Genomic DNA, 13,023 nt, shown 5'->3' with positions numbered 1-13,023 from the left:
CATCTTAACTCAGGTTGATGTCAAGTTGTAGCTTGCATGCTACTGCTGTTGATGAAATTGTTTTAGTTCAGCGTTGCCGACCTCCGTCCGTATCTCACAACCAACGCAGCCGAAACCCTTGTCCACACCTTCGTCAGTTCTCGGCTGGACTATTCCAATGCCTTCCTTGCTGGTCTTCCCAGCTCCACCATACACAAAATTCAATTAATCCAAACCTCTGCCACCCAGATATTCACCCAAACAAATCTCCATCCCCCATCACACCAGTCCTTCGAGGCTCCATTGGATCCCAATTACCAAATGGTTTGATTTCCTCACTTGTTCTCAAATACTTTAATGACCTGGCACCTCCCTACCTATCCAATCTGCTTACTCCTTACTCGAACACCTGCTGCCTCCGGTCGGCTGTCTCTGGCCTCCCGTTTGTCCCTCGTCTCCTCCGCTCCACCATCTTCACCCTCTACGCCCTGAAACTGTGGAACTCGCTTCCTCAATCCCTCTGCCTTGGCACCTCCCTCCCCACCTTCAAATCCCACCTAAAGACTACTTATTTTGATCTTGCTTACGGTCACTTCCCTCTCCCGCCTGGCTTGGCCTCCGCCACTGTCTAGCTCTGAGACGCCACTGCATGTGAAGGGCGCTATATAAATGCAAGTTGTTGTTGTTGTTGACTTGTATTTTAACCCACAACTTTTTCATTGGTATAGCTTGATGCTTCACCAGCTAGTGGCTTTACTCATTCGAGGGTGGGTGCCAGTCATATGAATAAAATAATAGGATTGATCATAAGTAAAGCCTGAAATATAGGTAATGAAAGGTATCATCAAAAAAGCTGTGGATCCACTTTCAAGAGGAAGGCATTTGCGAAGTATTTCAGAACATGTCCTGTCAAATGGCACGCTGGAATTGCCAAAGTGAATTATATATAAGTGAATCATTAGTGAATGATATGAGAATAATGTGGGCCTGTCCTTTTAGGTACATAACTACTTATCCAAGGGCTCACTCTTCTTTCACTTCAATGCAGGGCAACTATTGCTTATTCATATTATTTGTCTCACTTTAAATATAGTAGAACAGGTTCTGAAGTAGCCAAAGGCATTAGTTCCAATGTGGAATTTCCCAGCTCCATAACTCTATGGGGGAGGGGGTAAGAGGAGGAAAGGAATAACATGAACATAAAAAGAATGTTTTGGTTCAAATGGACCTCATGTAATACTCAGTACAATACAGGAATAGCCACATCAATTTTATTTGGACATTCAGATGTAACATGTCTGTTACTAATCATGCTCTTATCAATGACCGATGTTTAAAAATAAATATTTTGAATTAAAAATTAGACAATGTGGTAAGAGGGATTAGATAAATTTAAAGCAAAATGCTAATATGAATGGGTACTACTCTACAACCATAGCAATCTACTTCACCTCTGACAACAACTGAAATATTAACTGGATTCCTTTTTTTCAACTGAATAATTACCAAGTTCTATGCAATCCCATACATTCTTCAAGTAAAGCTTTATTTGAAAAATATACATTTTGGAAAAACTTGAACATAAAAGAAAACTGAAGTTTTATTGGAGAATTCAGAATCATTTGTTTGAGCAAAAACTTCTCAACAAAGGACTATGATTGGCCTCAAAACTCGGATTCGCCCAAAGTCCAAAATCAGTTCGAGTGTGAATCAGTTACACTGGGAGCTCAATGAACTGATGTTATTCTTACCACAACCTTCTAATTGCTGCTTGCATGCATCTTAGAATTTTTAATATTTTTAAAAAATATTTTTTGCCCCGTTATTGTCTGTTTTCATTCATTGCCTGACAACCCCAAATCTGGATTTTAACCTGTACAACCGTATTAGTTTGTTCAGTCTTTCGGTGATTTCATACTTATTTTACTGCTTCTTTAGCAAACTACCCCTTTTCTCAGTCTGCTTCCAGTTGCGAACTACAGTACTTTCACTTCCTTCAGGTTGTTTCATCCATTGGTTCACGAAATCTCCCCAGCGACTGAAAACTTGAAAATTCATATCTGTTGCTTTGTTGATAATTGCATTTATCAGGCTCTTAATTACTGTTGGTCACTGCATTCTAGATTTAATCCCTTGGAATTGTGAGTTAATTCATAGTTGACATAATTTATATTTAATTTTAAACATGCAGTGCTGAAAATATATAGATCTGCTTACTTTTTTATTACAAAATAATTTAAGATGTAGTGGAAACTAAAGTAGTTCACAACTAGTATTTAACCATACCAGAGGATTAATTCACACTAAAAGAACACATTAGGTTATTTCTTGCTGAATTAATTTTAAAGTTAAAACCTGCACATCTCCCATATGCTCAAGGGACCATTGCAAGTTTCAGATTGACATATAAATTCAAATTGCTAGTGTAGCAAACAATAATGTCTTAAAATTAGTTATAATTATAAAATGAAAACATGATTTACTAGGAAATTCCCTGCTGCTTTTAATTCCACAATCCTGAAATCAATCTTTGACTTTCTTTCTAATTTAGGAGCCCAATGATATTCAACAGCTATTTACACATACCTGAAACACAACCAGGTATATGTAAATAGCTGAACCTGACATTTACATTTGACAACAGTTTAACCTTGACCATTTCATGTAAACAGTGTTCAGGTTTCACTTTTATCAATTAAAAATACTGAAAATATACCACACAAAGCAATTCTGGAAGAGCAAAAATATAATGTTGATATAATATTGCAAGCAACTCACAATATAAGTCCTATAAATGCACTGTTTGTCATAACTAAAACAATGCAAAATGTGTTTTTCGAATTAAACACAGAAAAAAAATACAATAAATGGATATCAAATTATATTCACAAATTATTGCAAAATCCAGATCAGATAGTGGAATAAATTTTGCTAATGTGTGTTGTCCAGGCAATAGAATTTAAATGGCACTACGACTCAAACTCAAATTTTAGGTCAATAATTCAGGCTGCAAACCAATTCTTCGCAGGACATCGTCTGCCATGCAAAACACGGGGTTCACTGGCTTAATCTGCTCATCTCCCAATAGTGACAAGCCTGCAACTCCAAACAAGGTATGGAAGGGATCCACCTGGTTACAAAAGAAACAATGATATTTAGGAATCAAGACATTTTTGAAAGTGTAAACTACTACTGTTATAAATCTACTTGTTATGAATACATCACTATTACCCGACTCAAACAAATATAACCAAACCTCCATTAAGATATCAATAAATAGTGTGTTATAATTCTAGCCTCAATATCCAAAAACATTACATTTGTATAGCGCCTTTCATGTTGGGAGGTCCTCCGAAGGCGCCGGACAGTGTACAGCATTTGAGACCCGAGTTGGGGTAAGGGAAGAGAAGGGAGGGGAGGGGAAGGGGGGGGTGACCATGGCATAGTCGAAGAAGAGGGTTTTGAGGTGGGACGGGTGGGTTGGGGGAACGTAGAGCAGGCCGGAGCCAGCTGAGCGGAGGGAGTGGGCGGGTTGGTAAGGGGTTAGGAGATCACAGAGATAGGGTGGGGCGAGACCATTGAGGGCTTTGTAGGTGAGGACCAGGATTTTGAATGTAGGGAAGAAAAGACAGTTGAGGGTCAAACAAGACCCCTGGGTTCCTGACTGGCTTAGTGAGTTGAAGTGTGCAAACGTGGAGGTTGATGCTGCCAGAGCCTGAGATGCAGAGGCGCTGGCACGAGCCAATCAGGAGGGCCTCAGTCTTGTTCACATTCAATTGTAGGAAGTTTGCCATCATCCAGGACTTGATGTCCGACAGGCAGTCTGTCAGGACAGTAGTGGTTCTGGAGTTGAGGGTGGAGGCAGAAAGATAAGAGTTGGGTGTCATCCGCATACATATGGAAGTTGATCCCATATCTGCGGATGATGTCACCAAGGGGGAGCATGTAGATATTAAAAAGGAGGGTCAAGGACAGAGCCCTGGGGGACACCATACTGACAGTGCGGGGGCTGGAGGAGAAATCGTTCGAGATAACAAAGTGGAGACGGTGAGAGAAATAGGAATTGAGCTAGGCAAGGGCAGGTCCACGAAGATTAAGGAGAGGCGGTGTATGAGGATGGGTCGAATATCTATTGTATTAAATTTGCATATTTATCTGCACATAAAACATGCAACTTTATCTACATATCAAATATGAAGAGTAGCAAGTCAAACTGACTCAGTAGGACTTTGTATTGAAATGGGATACTCTTGTTACTTTTGTGAACTATCCTAATAGTCCGTGTTGAGACATAATATCAAAATGTATTTCAAATGAGTCACATCTTTCAACAAACCCTAAAAGTTTAAACACTGCAGCAATTTACATTTCACGATTGGTTACTTTTACTGCAGCTATATTAGTAATGTGATAAAACTGCTGTTTATGGCTCACAGGCAGAGAAGATAATGAAAATGTTTTAATAAGACATCTAGCCATAAACAATTCGAACTTCCTCTAACCAACTGGAAAGAAAAGGTCCCAGAGAAAAAAAGGAACACATTTTCTGTGATTTTTATCCTAAAACAAACTGTATACATTTGTAACAGAAAACATCTCAGCTAGTTTTGTCCCCATAAAACCACAGAAATTTACAGCACAGAAGAATGCCATTCAGCATTCCTCTCCTGCCCCACTCCAAAGAAAAAATATTTAACTTATTGGGCCTTGTTTCTTCCTTTTATTCTCTATTTGTCCTTTAACTTTCCTTCATTTTTTTTACCTCTGTAAATGTTGAGTCACCTCTTTATTTTCTATGGGTTTTTCATTTCACGTCTTTCCTCAACTTGCTAGCTCCAGACACAGTGAAACTTTAATATTACAAATAAGGTTCAACTACTTAAGTAATTGTACAACAACAAAATTACATTTGTATAGTGCCTTTCACGTCGGGAGGACATCCCCAGGTGCTAGGCAGACAGTTACAAGACGAAAAGTAGGATTTAACTTCATATTGTGCTCAAATGCATGGAACTTACTACATCTCCAGGTCGGTCTGCAAAACCACCTGTCTCGTCATCCTGGCAAGCCAAGATAAAACATCTCAGTTTATCTTTGTCAATCCAATGTATCCGTCCTAATATTTTCAGAGATGCTAGCACCCACCACGAATAACAAACATCAGGCAACTATGGGGAAAGAGTAAATCATTTCACATTAGAGACTAAGCAACAACGTAATACCATAAGTCCCTAACTAAAACTGAAGTATTAATGACGGGGACAGGGCAAATGTTTGTCATTCAACTCCACAAATTGCTTCACTCCACAACTCCTCCAATACAAAGTTATCAAGGCCACTTTCGGATGTCATACGAAATTAAGAAAACACAATATAAAGCAAGTTCTCCTCTAAATCTAATTAAAAGTGAAAACTATCTTCTACAGAATGTTAACCACTGCAGAGTACAGCGAATTTTATACAAATGCTATTAGATTTATTACCTTTTAAAGAATTTGCAAACTAATAGATTTGTTTTTGTTTTAATAATCTATATGATCAACTAAAATGATTGCTAGACACCTTCTCTGGTCGTCCATTAAGGCCTCCGGATGGCAACTGCCGTTCACACAACCACCAACCAAGTAAGTCAGCATTAATATGGTGCAACTGGCCAGTTATAGCTAGAAATCCTGTGCAACAATAGATCTGGAGGAAGAAGGAAAATAAAAATTGTGAGTTTATTATACCTTATTACAAAACTGTTTGAAAGATGATATACACCATGTGACACAAATAAATGGTCTACAGTCTAATCTTCCGATTCATCATATGATGTCAGGTAGAGTTCTGAACTTAGTATCTAGTAGGACAGTCAAACAGCCAACACTCATGAGCAAGCAGGATCTAACTTGTACCCACCTGCTTCCTTTTTAATTTCCCTTTTAAAGAACTCAACTAAGAACTCAATTGAATCTGCATTTATGGTCTTCTGAAGACTGCATTCTGCATTCTCTCAACCCATTGGGTGAAGAGGATGAGATGAAAATTAATTATTTTAATTATAACTATTTATAATATTTATAGCTTAACAAAAAATATATTTTAAAAAAACTTCTTAATTCAGCTGTGTATAACAGATTTTACAAAACAATGTTGTTCTAAATCATACACAAAACGTGCCTCCAAAAAAAGTATCCAAATTGAAATGTATTAGAACTTCATAGCCATTTCAAAATTTCAAAATAATGATTTTCATTGTAAACAAACACCAGGCATCGCTTACCTGTCCTGCGTGAGATTCAGAGCCGGGTCTACAACCAAATCCACCGTCAAAGTTCATACAGGACAAAACAAATTGAACCGCTGAATCTATGTTAATGGTATCAAGTTTTCCCTGCAAGATAGCATACACTGGCTTTACAAAACACTTTATTAATTTTCATATAGAGTTTATTTGGTTATTTGTACAATTATAGATTTATCCTATAAATCAAATAACTTCAAAGCACCACAAGAAATAAAGTTCTTACCAGAAGTGCCAGTGTTGCTACAGCACAAAAGGAGAATCTAGTGTCAATTTCACCTGGAACAATAAAGTACTTTCTCAGAAACAAGCTATCAACTTCCAATGGTTCAGTACTGCATTTTATTTAAGTACTATATCAGCAACTTGCACACTAGAATAAATCTGGAAGATTTTAAACATTTTGTTTTTTCATCAAATCCTGTAGTTTCAGAAGAAATTATCTTCATTGCCATACAATTTTCTGACTGCAATTTTAAATTTTTTAAAAAAAATTCCTTTGGCAACTGATACATAATAAAAAGTAACAACTTAGGTTGTAAAAAATGAAAAAGTAAACTAAACGGTTCCATTCTTTTTGTAAACAAATGAGCTACATGAGCTACAGGTACAAGCTAAACAAATAATTTAAAGAATATTGGTTACAAATGTTTCAAAGTTCCACTAAAAGTCTTCTCTAATATTTTTCTCAGAATGGTCAAAGTAACAAAATGTGATTATAAGGAAGGGGTCAAAAATCAGCATTACTTATTTAAAAAAGGACATACTTGCCTTAGAGGGGGTGCAGCATAGATTCACTAGGTTAGTTCCTGGGAGGCTGAATAAACTAGGGCTGTATTCTCTAGAGTACAGAAGAATTAGGGGAGATCTTATTGAAACATATAAGATTCTTAAAGGGCTGGATAAAGTAGACACTAAGGGACTGTTTCCCCTGGTAGGAGAATCTATAACCAGGGGTCACAGTCATAAAATTAAGGGTCAGCCTTTTAGAGCAGAGTTGAGGAAATATTTAGTCACTCAGAGGGTAGTAAATTTATGGAATTCACTACCCCAGAAGGCTGTAGATGCTCAGTCCTTGAACATCTTCAAGGCTGAGACTGATAGATTTTTTTAAAAATAGAGGGATTAGGGGTTATGGGGATAGGGCAGGTAATTAGAGTTAGGTCAGAAGTTCAGCCATGATCTTATCGAATGGCGGGGCAGGCTCGAGGGGCCGAATGACCTACTCCTGCTCCTAATTCTTATGTTCTTATTACAAGTTCCAACTATCTCAGTTGCCTCCAAGAAACCAGTTTAAATACAGTTTAAGCTGACAAGATTCTCTTATTGATGATTGAAAAATTATACACCTACATGCTCTAATCATTTGCAAACACCTGTTACTAGGATAATGTAAGGCATCATTTTGCTTGGATCACATTAAAGTCCATTTTCACTATATAATTTGTCTAGATTCCACTAATGAGCGACTTTAAAAAAATGTAAAATACTTTTGATCAATGTTACTTTATTTAAACATCCCATATGGCAATAGAACCTACCCCACTTATCACCAGCAAATGAGCCATCTTCTTGTTGTAGCCCCTTAACATATTCAACAACTTTATGGACATCAATGACATGTAGACTATCATATAGAGAAAGGATCTGAAAGAAATTAAATCCGATATTGAGAGCTGCAAATGAATTGTTTGCACAAATTATATACGTTTGGATAGAGTACTATCCAAAATTCAGTAAACACACCTATTTTTAAAAAATATTGGCCATTAAAACGACCAAATCAAGTGAAAGTACAACTTGATTGCAAAATAAATAATCTTTGTAATTTGTAAATTCCAAAAATACAGGTTAAATTAGGGATTCAATGTTTTCTTGTAGAAGGATCTGTTTTTCAACAGTTTTATAAATCATTTTTTAAAACAAAAACTTCACTCATGCACCAACTCTAAATGAATAAATCTAATGGTTTGGAGTCCTGATTACAAAATGTCTCATTTTGAATATATAAGAAGAAATCGCTTTTAAATGCCTGGTCACAATTTATTTTAAAACAAAATAAGGAGTTTTTTTTAAAAAAAAGAATTAGGTGGTCTGCTGCCTCAAGCATTAGGCAAAATAATTAAAACAATAAATGCTATTGTATCAAAATAGGTCAAAAACAAATATTCTGATAAACAAATTTATTTTCTCTGATCAGATATTTACCTGTACAGCACTAAGGGTATACAGAAGATGAGGATCATGACATAAACTAGCACTGATTCCACCACAGTCATGCTGACATGACTTAACAAACTGGAGAATTTCTTCTTTGTTCATTCGGTGCAGTTGTCCCATCAGATCTATAACTGTCAAGCCCCAATAAATTCCACTCATTCGTAGATACTCAGACATGCAATATTCCTATAAAAATTAGATGAAGAATTATTAATATTTATCATGAACAACAAATAATATCTATATAGTGCCTTTCACGTCCAAAGGACGTCCCAAGGCGTTGGACAGTCAAGGGTTTGCACCAAAGCTGGAGGCTGGAATCAAGATGGGTGGAGGGTAGGGGTGGGGTTGAGAGGATGGCTGAAGACAGTCTTGAGACAGGCTTCAAAGAAGGTAAGGGAGTGGGCGAGGTGGAGGAATTCCAGAATGGAGTTCTAAGAACAGGGGCAGAAAAGCTGAAGGCCTGACCGCTAGTGGTGCGGCGGGGTGTGGGACATGGTGCAGGCCTGTGCCTGCCAAATGGAGGGAGCGGATAGGTTGGTAGGATGTTAATAGGTCACAGAGTTAGGGAGGAGCAAGGTTCTCGATGGCTTCAAAAGGACGAGGATTTTAAACTCGATCTTGTGAGGGATGGGGAGCCAATGGAGCCAGGCGAGGATGGGAGTAATCAATTGAGTTCTCAACAATCTGCAGTTTGTGGAGCCAAGAATTGGGAAGTGCAGTGTAGTTGTGCTTGGATATGATTAATGCATGAATGAGGGTCTCAGCAGCCTGATGGGATAGATAGTGGCGGAGGCCAGCAATGTTGCGGAGGTGCGGAAATACAGACGGAGTCTGGCATGAATGAGGGATTTAAAGGATAATTGAGGATCAAACGGGTTCCCTGAGGTGAGGAAGTGTTGATGGGAGCAAAGTAGGAGGGCCTCCATCATGTCAACATTTAACTGGAGAAAGTTAATTCTCATCCAGGACTTGGCGTCTGACAGACAATCCACCAGGACAGCAGTAGTTCTGGAGCCAAGGGTGGAGGCAGAGAAACAGAGTTCAATTTGTAACTGACAAGAGCAATTGTTTCTCTTAGAAATAGTAAGTTAATTCAGGAATTTATTTTGCTGTCTTCAGAACATACCAAAAACATCTCTCTTCAACAATACCTTTGGTAAATATCTTTAAATCTCTTATTTCCCTGCTCAGTGCCCATCACTATATTTGTCAAGTACCCTGAAACATTCTTTTCCATGAAAGGCATCATATAACTGCACACTGTTCATATAAACAGTACAATATCCTATGAGACAATTTGTTGCTGCATACAATTTCTTCAAGTTATTTGACATGGTCAACAGATAAATAATATTTTGCAGAAACAGAAACATGGCAGTTGCTGCAACATGCACTAATATGGTACATTTTCCGTTAAACCAACTGTTCAGAATGAAAGTAGGATGTACAAATATGAAAACGTAAAACCTATAATACAACACTGGGTTAAAACCTCACCATGTGTTGCCAGAAATAAAAACAGTGAAATTAAAAATGTATGTGAGCAATTTGATAGCTAGGACAAAGTGTCACCTTCAAATTGACAAATAATTTAGTTAGAATACTATACTTATTTTGAAAAAAAATGATTTGATTGATTATGCATATATAGTAATTCAATATCAAAAGTGTAAATAGTTATCAACAATGCAGTTTCTTTATATTGATGTTTATTGTGCAGAAGCTAATTTTCACAAAAGTCAACTTGTAGATTTTAATTGTGCATATAAAGATAAATAGCAATTTATAAATGTAATATTGTACACACTATTGCAGCACAGCTAGGCGTTTACAAGTGTATTCAACTAAAAAAAAGCCCATTTTCATCCTTAATTTTTCAGAATATATTTGATTGTGAATTTAGTTGATTTGTTTAGTTCTCAAAAGATTTTTGTTAAAAAAAAGCTGTTGAATATAATCCTTGCATTTGATATTGCGCCTTATCATGTCTTCGAGAAGTCTCAAAGCACTTCAGAGTATACTGTAAAGTGAACCGACTGTATATTTTGTGAGCGAAAAGCGGCAGCCAATTGCGCACAGCAGAATATATATACACATCGATTATTGTTGTACTTTGACACTTAAAATCTATAACGTTCGCCAATCAAACAATTTCTACCGTATGGTAATCACACAGCAGGTTCTTCCAAACGGCTTCTACCTGCCCGGAAATAATAATTTACGCAAAATAAATGCACCTACATAATCGTCCTTCTTTGTTCCGTACGAGGCGATGTAATCCACATGCTTGTCCAACAAAAGAACAGCAAGCGCGTCAGCTGAAATTGTGACATCTTTGGCTGGAGTACCCTGGAAAGAAATGCACCCACACACACGCACACAAGCAACAAGGAAGGAGAAGGAGAGGGGAGGGAGGATTGGGGCAAAGAGGTTCGTTCAGTAAAGCTCGCAAAAATCTGATCCGCTTAACAGCAAAATTACGCGCGTATAGCGCCGTTCACGCCGGGAGGACGTCCCGAGGCGCTGGACAGTCAGTGTTTCGGACCCGAGCTGGGGTGGGGGGTCGGTTCGGGATTGGGGAGGGCGGGGAAGGAGGGTGATCGAAAGCGCGGCCGAAGAGGAGAGTCTTGAGGTGGGTCCTCGAAGGAGGCAAAAGTGGGGGGGGGGGCGAAGCGGGGAGACTTATCGTAAGTAAGTTAAGGCTACATTATAAGTCAGGTAACCGCCTCGAACCGACCCAAATTCCGCTCAGGAGTTTTTTATTCAAATCTACCTTGTGGAAATAAATGCAAACTGCTGTGTGGTCCTACGTAAACCGACACGACTGACGGTGTGGGCTGTTGACGCGCGCACACGGTTCGAGCCGAGCTGGGTCTTCATTTACGAGTGTATTCAGCACAAATATATATATATCTAAATAATATACATATTAAAAAACCCGCAGATCAGAATACAGTCCAGTACTGTCATAATGCGAACCCGGGACAAGACGAGACACGGGCGGGCGGGCGGGCGGGGCCGCCAACCTAAAGAATAAAATCATTCAGTATACCTGACGCCTTTTTGCCTTTTGCAGTCGGGCGAGAGAGGAAAAAAAAAACCCCAAACGGTGAGTTTTGATTTCAACCGGGAAGACGGTGCTTCATTCCATTCCCCTCCCTCCCTCCTTCCCTCCCTCCCTCCCTCCGCCCACAGCGCTGGGCCTTGAACACCGCCGACAGCCAGGAAAATCCTCCCCTTACCATGGTTTGCCGCCGCCGCCGCCGCCGCCACACAAACGCCCGCCCTCCTCTCGCCTCTCCTCTCCTCTCCTCACGGCTCAGCACCGCAGCGGCACGAGCCCAACTGTCAGCCCTGAACAGGAGGAAAGCCCCCGCCCCCACGCGAGCTCGGTAAACAGGCGTCCCTCCCGCTGCCTGACTGCCTGCGGCACTGCTCGGCACTCGACACAGCCGCGCCCACAGCTCAGATGGTTGGTTGGTTGGTTGGTTGGTGGGGGTGAATGGGGTCGAAGGGGACGTCGGTTGCCTAGACAGCAGCTGCAAAGAGAAGGGGGGGCGTGTTACAAAATATTTTAAACCCCCCCCCCACCACCCCTTGGCGCCACCTTATCAGTAAACATAATCATTATCATTATCATCATCATCATCGTCGCCGCCGTCATCGTCGTCCTCATTAATAACCCTCGGGTTCGACACCGCGCCTCACCGCCCCCACCTACGTCCGGACCGTCCCGAAGAGCTTCGCGGAGGAATGAGAAGTGAACCAAAAGAAAAAAAAAAGAAAAAAAAAAAAATTCTCGAATCGTTGGCTCGAAAAAAGCTCGCAGTTTACCGGCACGGGAAAAAGTACGAACGACGTGGATTTATCCAGGAGGACGTGGACAGCGATGGATGGATCCAACGATCAAGAAACTATGAAGAGAAGTCGCGCAGCTCTTCCCGTTTCGGGTTCGGGCGATTAAGGGTGTGGGGTGTGGGGGGAGTGGAGGGTGTCCGCAAATCCCTTCGCGTCCTGGCACCTCCCTACGTTTTTGATCTCCTCTCTCCCCACACCGCTACCCGGTGCCTCCACTCGGCTGACTCTGACCTTCTGCTTGTCCCTCGTCCCAGCGAGGAGATCCGAAACTCTTGACTGTCCAGCACGTTGGGACGTCCTCTCGACCTGAAAGGCGCTGTACAAATTTTGTCGTTGTCCCCTACGTTCCACCAGTGGCGGCCACACTTTCAGCCACTAAGCCCCGAAGCTTTGGAATTCTCTCCCTCAATCCCTGTGTCTTACCGCCCTCCTTGCCCTTTTTTAGATCACGACTGAAGATCTTCGACCATTCGTACAGTCACCTGCTCACTCCCCGCCCCCCGGCTCGGTGTCGGGCCCCGTCACAGTTAAACGCTCCGAGACACTGCCCCCACGTGAAGCTGACTATATAAATGCAAGTTATTGTTGTTGAATGATCTGTGGCTTGGAAACAAAGTCATTACAGCACAGGTTCGAAGGTATGGAGAAAGGGATGGGTAGGGGCTGGAGCGTGAGTG

At 40.3% G+C, this 13,023-nt stretch overlaps 1 protein-coding gene across 1 annotated transcript; it reads right to left on the bottom strand.

Moving 5' to 3' along the window:
- Window positions 1–1,190: 1,190 nt before the first annotated feature.
- rabggtb (Rab geranylgeranyltransferase subunit beta) lies at window positions 1,191–12,040 on the bottom strand. Its single transcript, XM_007887271.2, has 9 exons — window positions 11,731–12,040; window positions 10,730–10,837; window positions 8,474–8,671; window positions 7,807–7,912; window positions 6,492–6,544; window positions 6,245–6,355; window positions 5,542–5,667; window positions 4,998–5,147; window positions 1,191–3,109 (listed from the first exon to the last, which is right to left on the bottom strand). The coding sequence occupies exons 1-9, from the start codon at window positions 11,731–11,733 to the stop codon at window positions 2,969–2,971; spliced, it is 996 nt and encodes a 331-aa protein (XP_007885462.1). The 5' UTR covers window positions 11,734–12,040; the 3' UTR covers window positions 1,191–2,968.
- Window positions 12,041–13,023: the final 983 nt, after the last annotated feature.

This window comes from Callorhinchus milii, unplaced genomic scaffold (assembly GCF_018977255.1).
Source record: "Callorhinchus milii isolate IMCB2004 unplaced genomic scaffold, IMCB_Cmil_1.0 Scaffold5, whole genome shotgun sequence".
Classification (NCBI taxonomy): domain Eukaryota; kingdom Metazoa; phylum Chordata; class Chondrichthyes; order Chimaeriformes; family Callorhinchidae; genus Callorhinchus; species Callorhinchus milii.
This window is presented reverse-complemented; position numbering and strand designations above follow the sequence as displayed.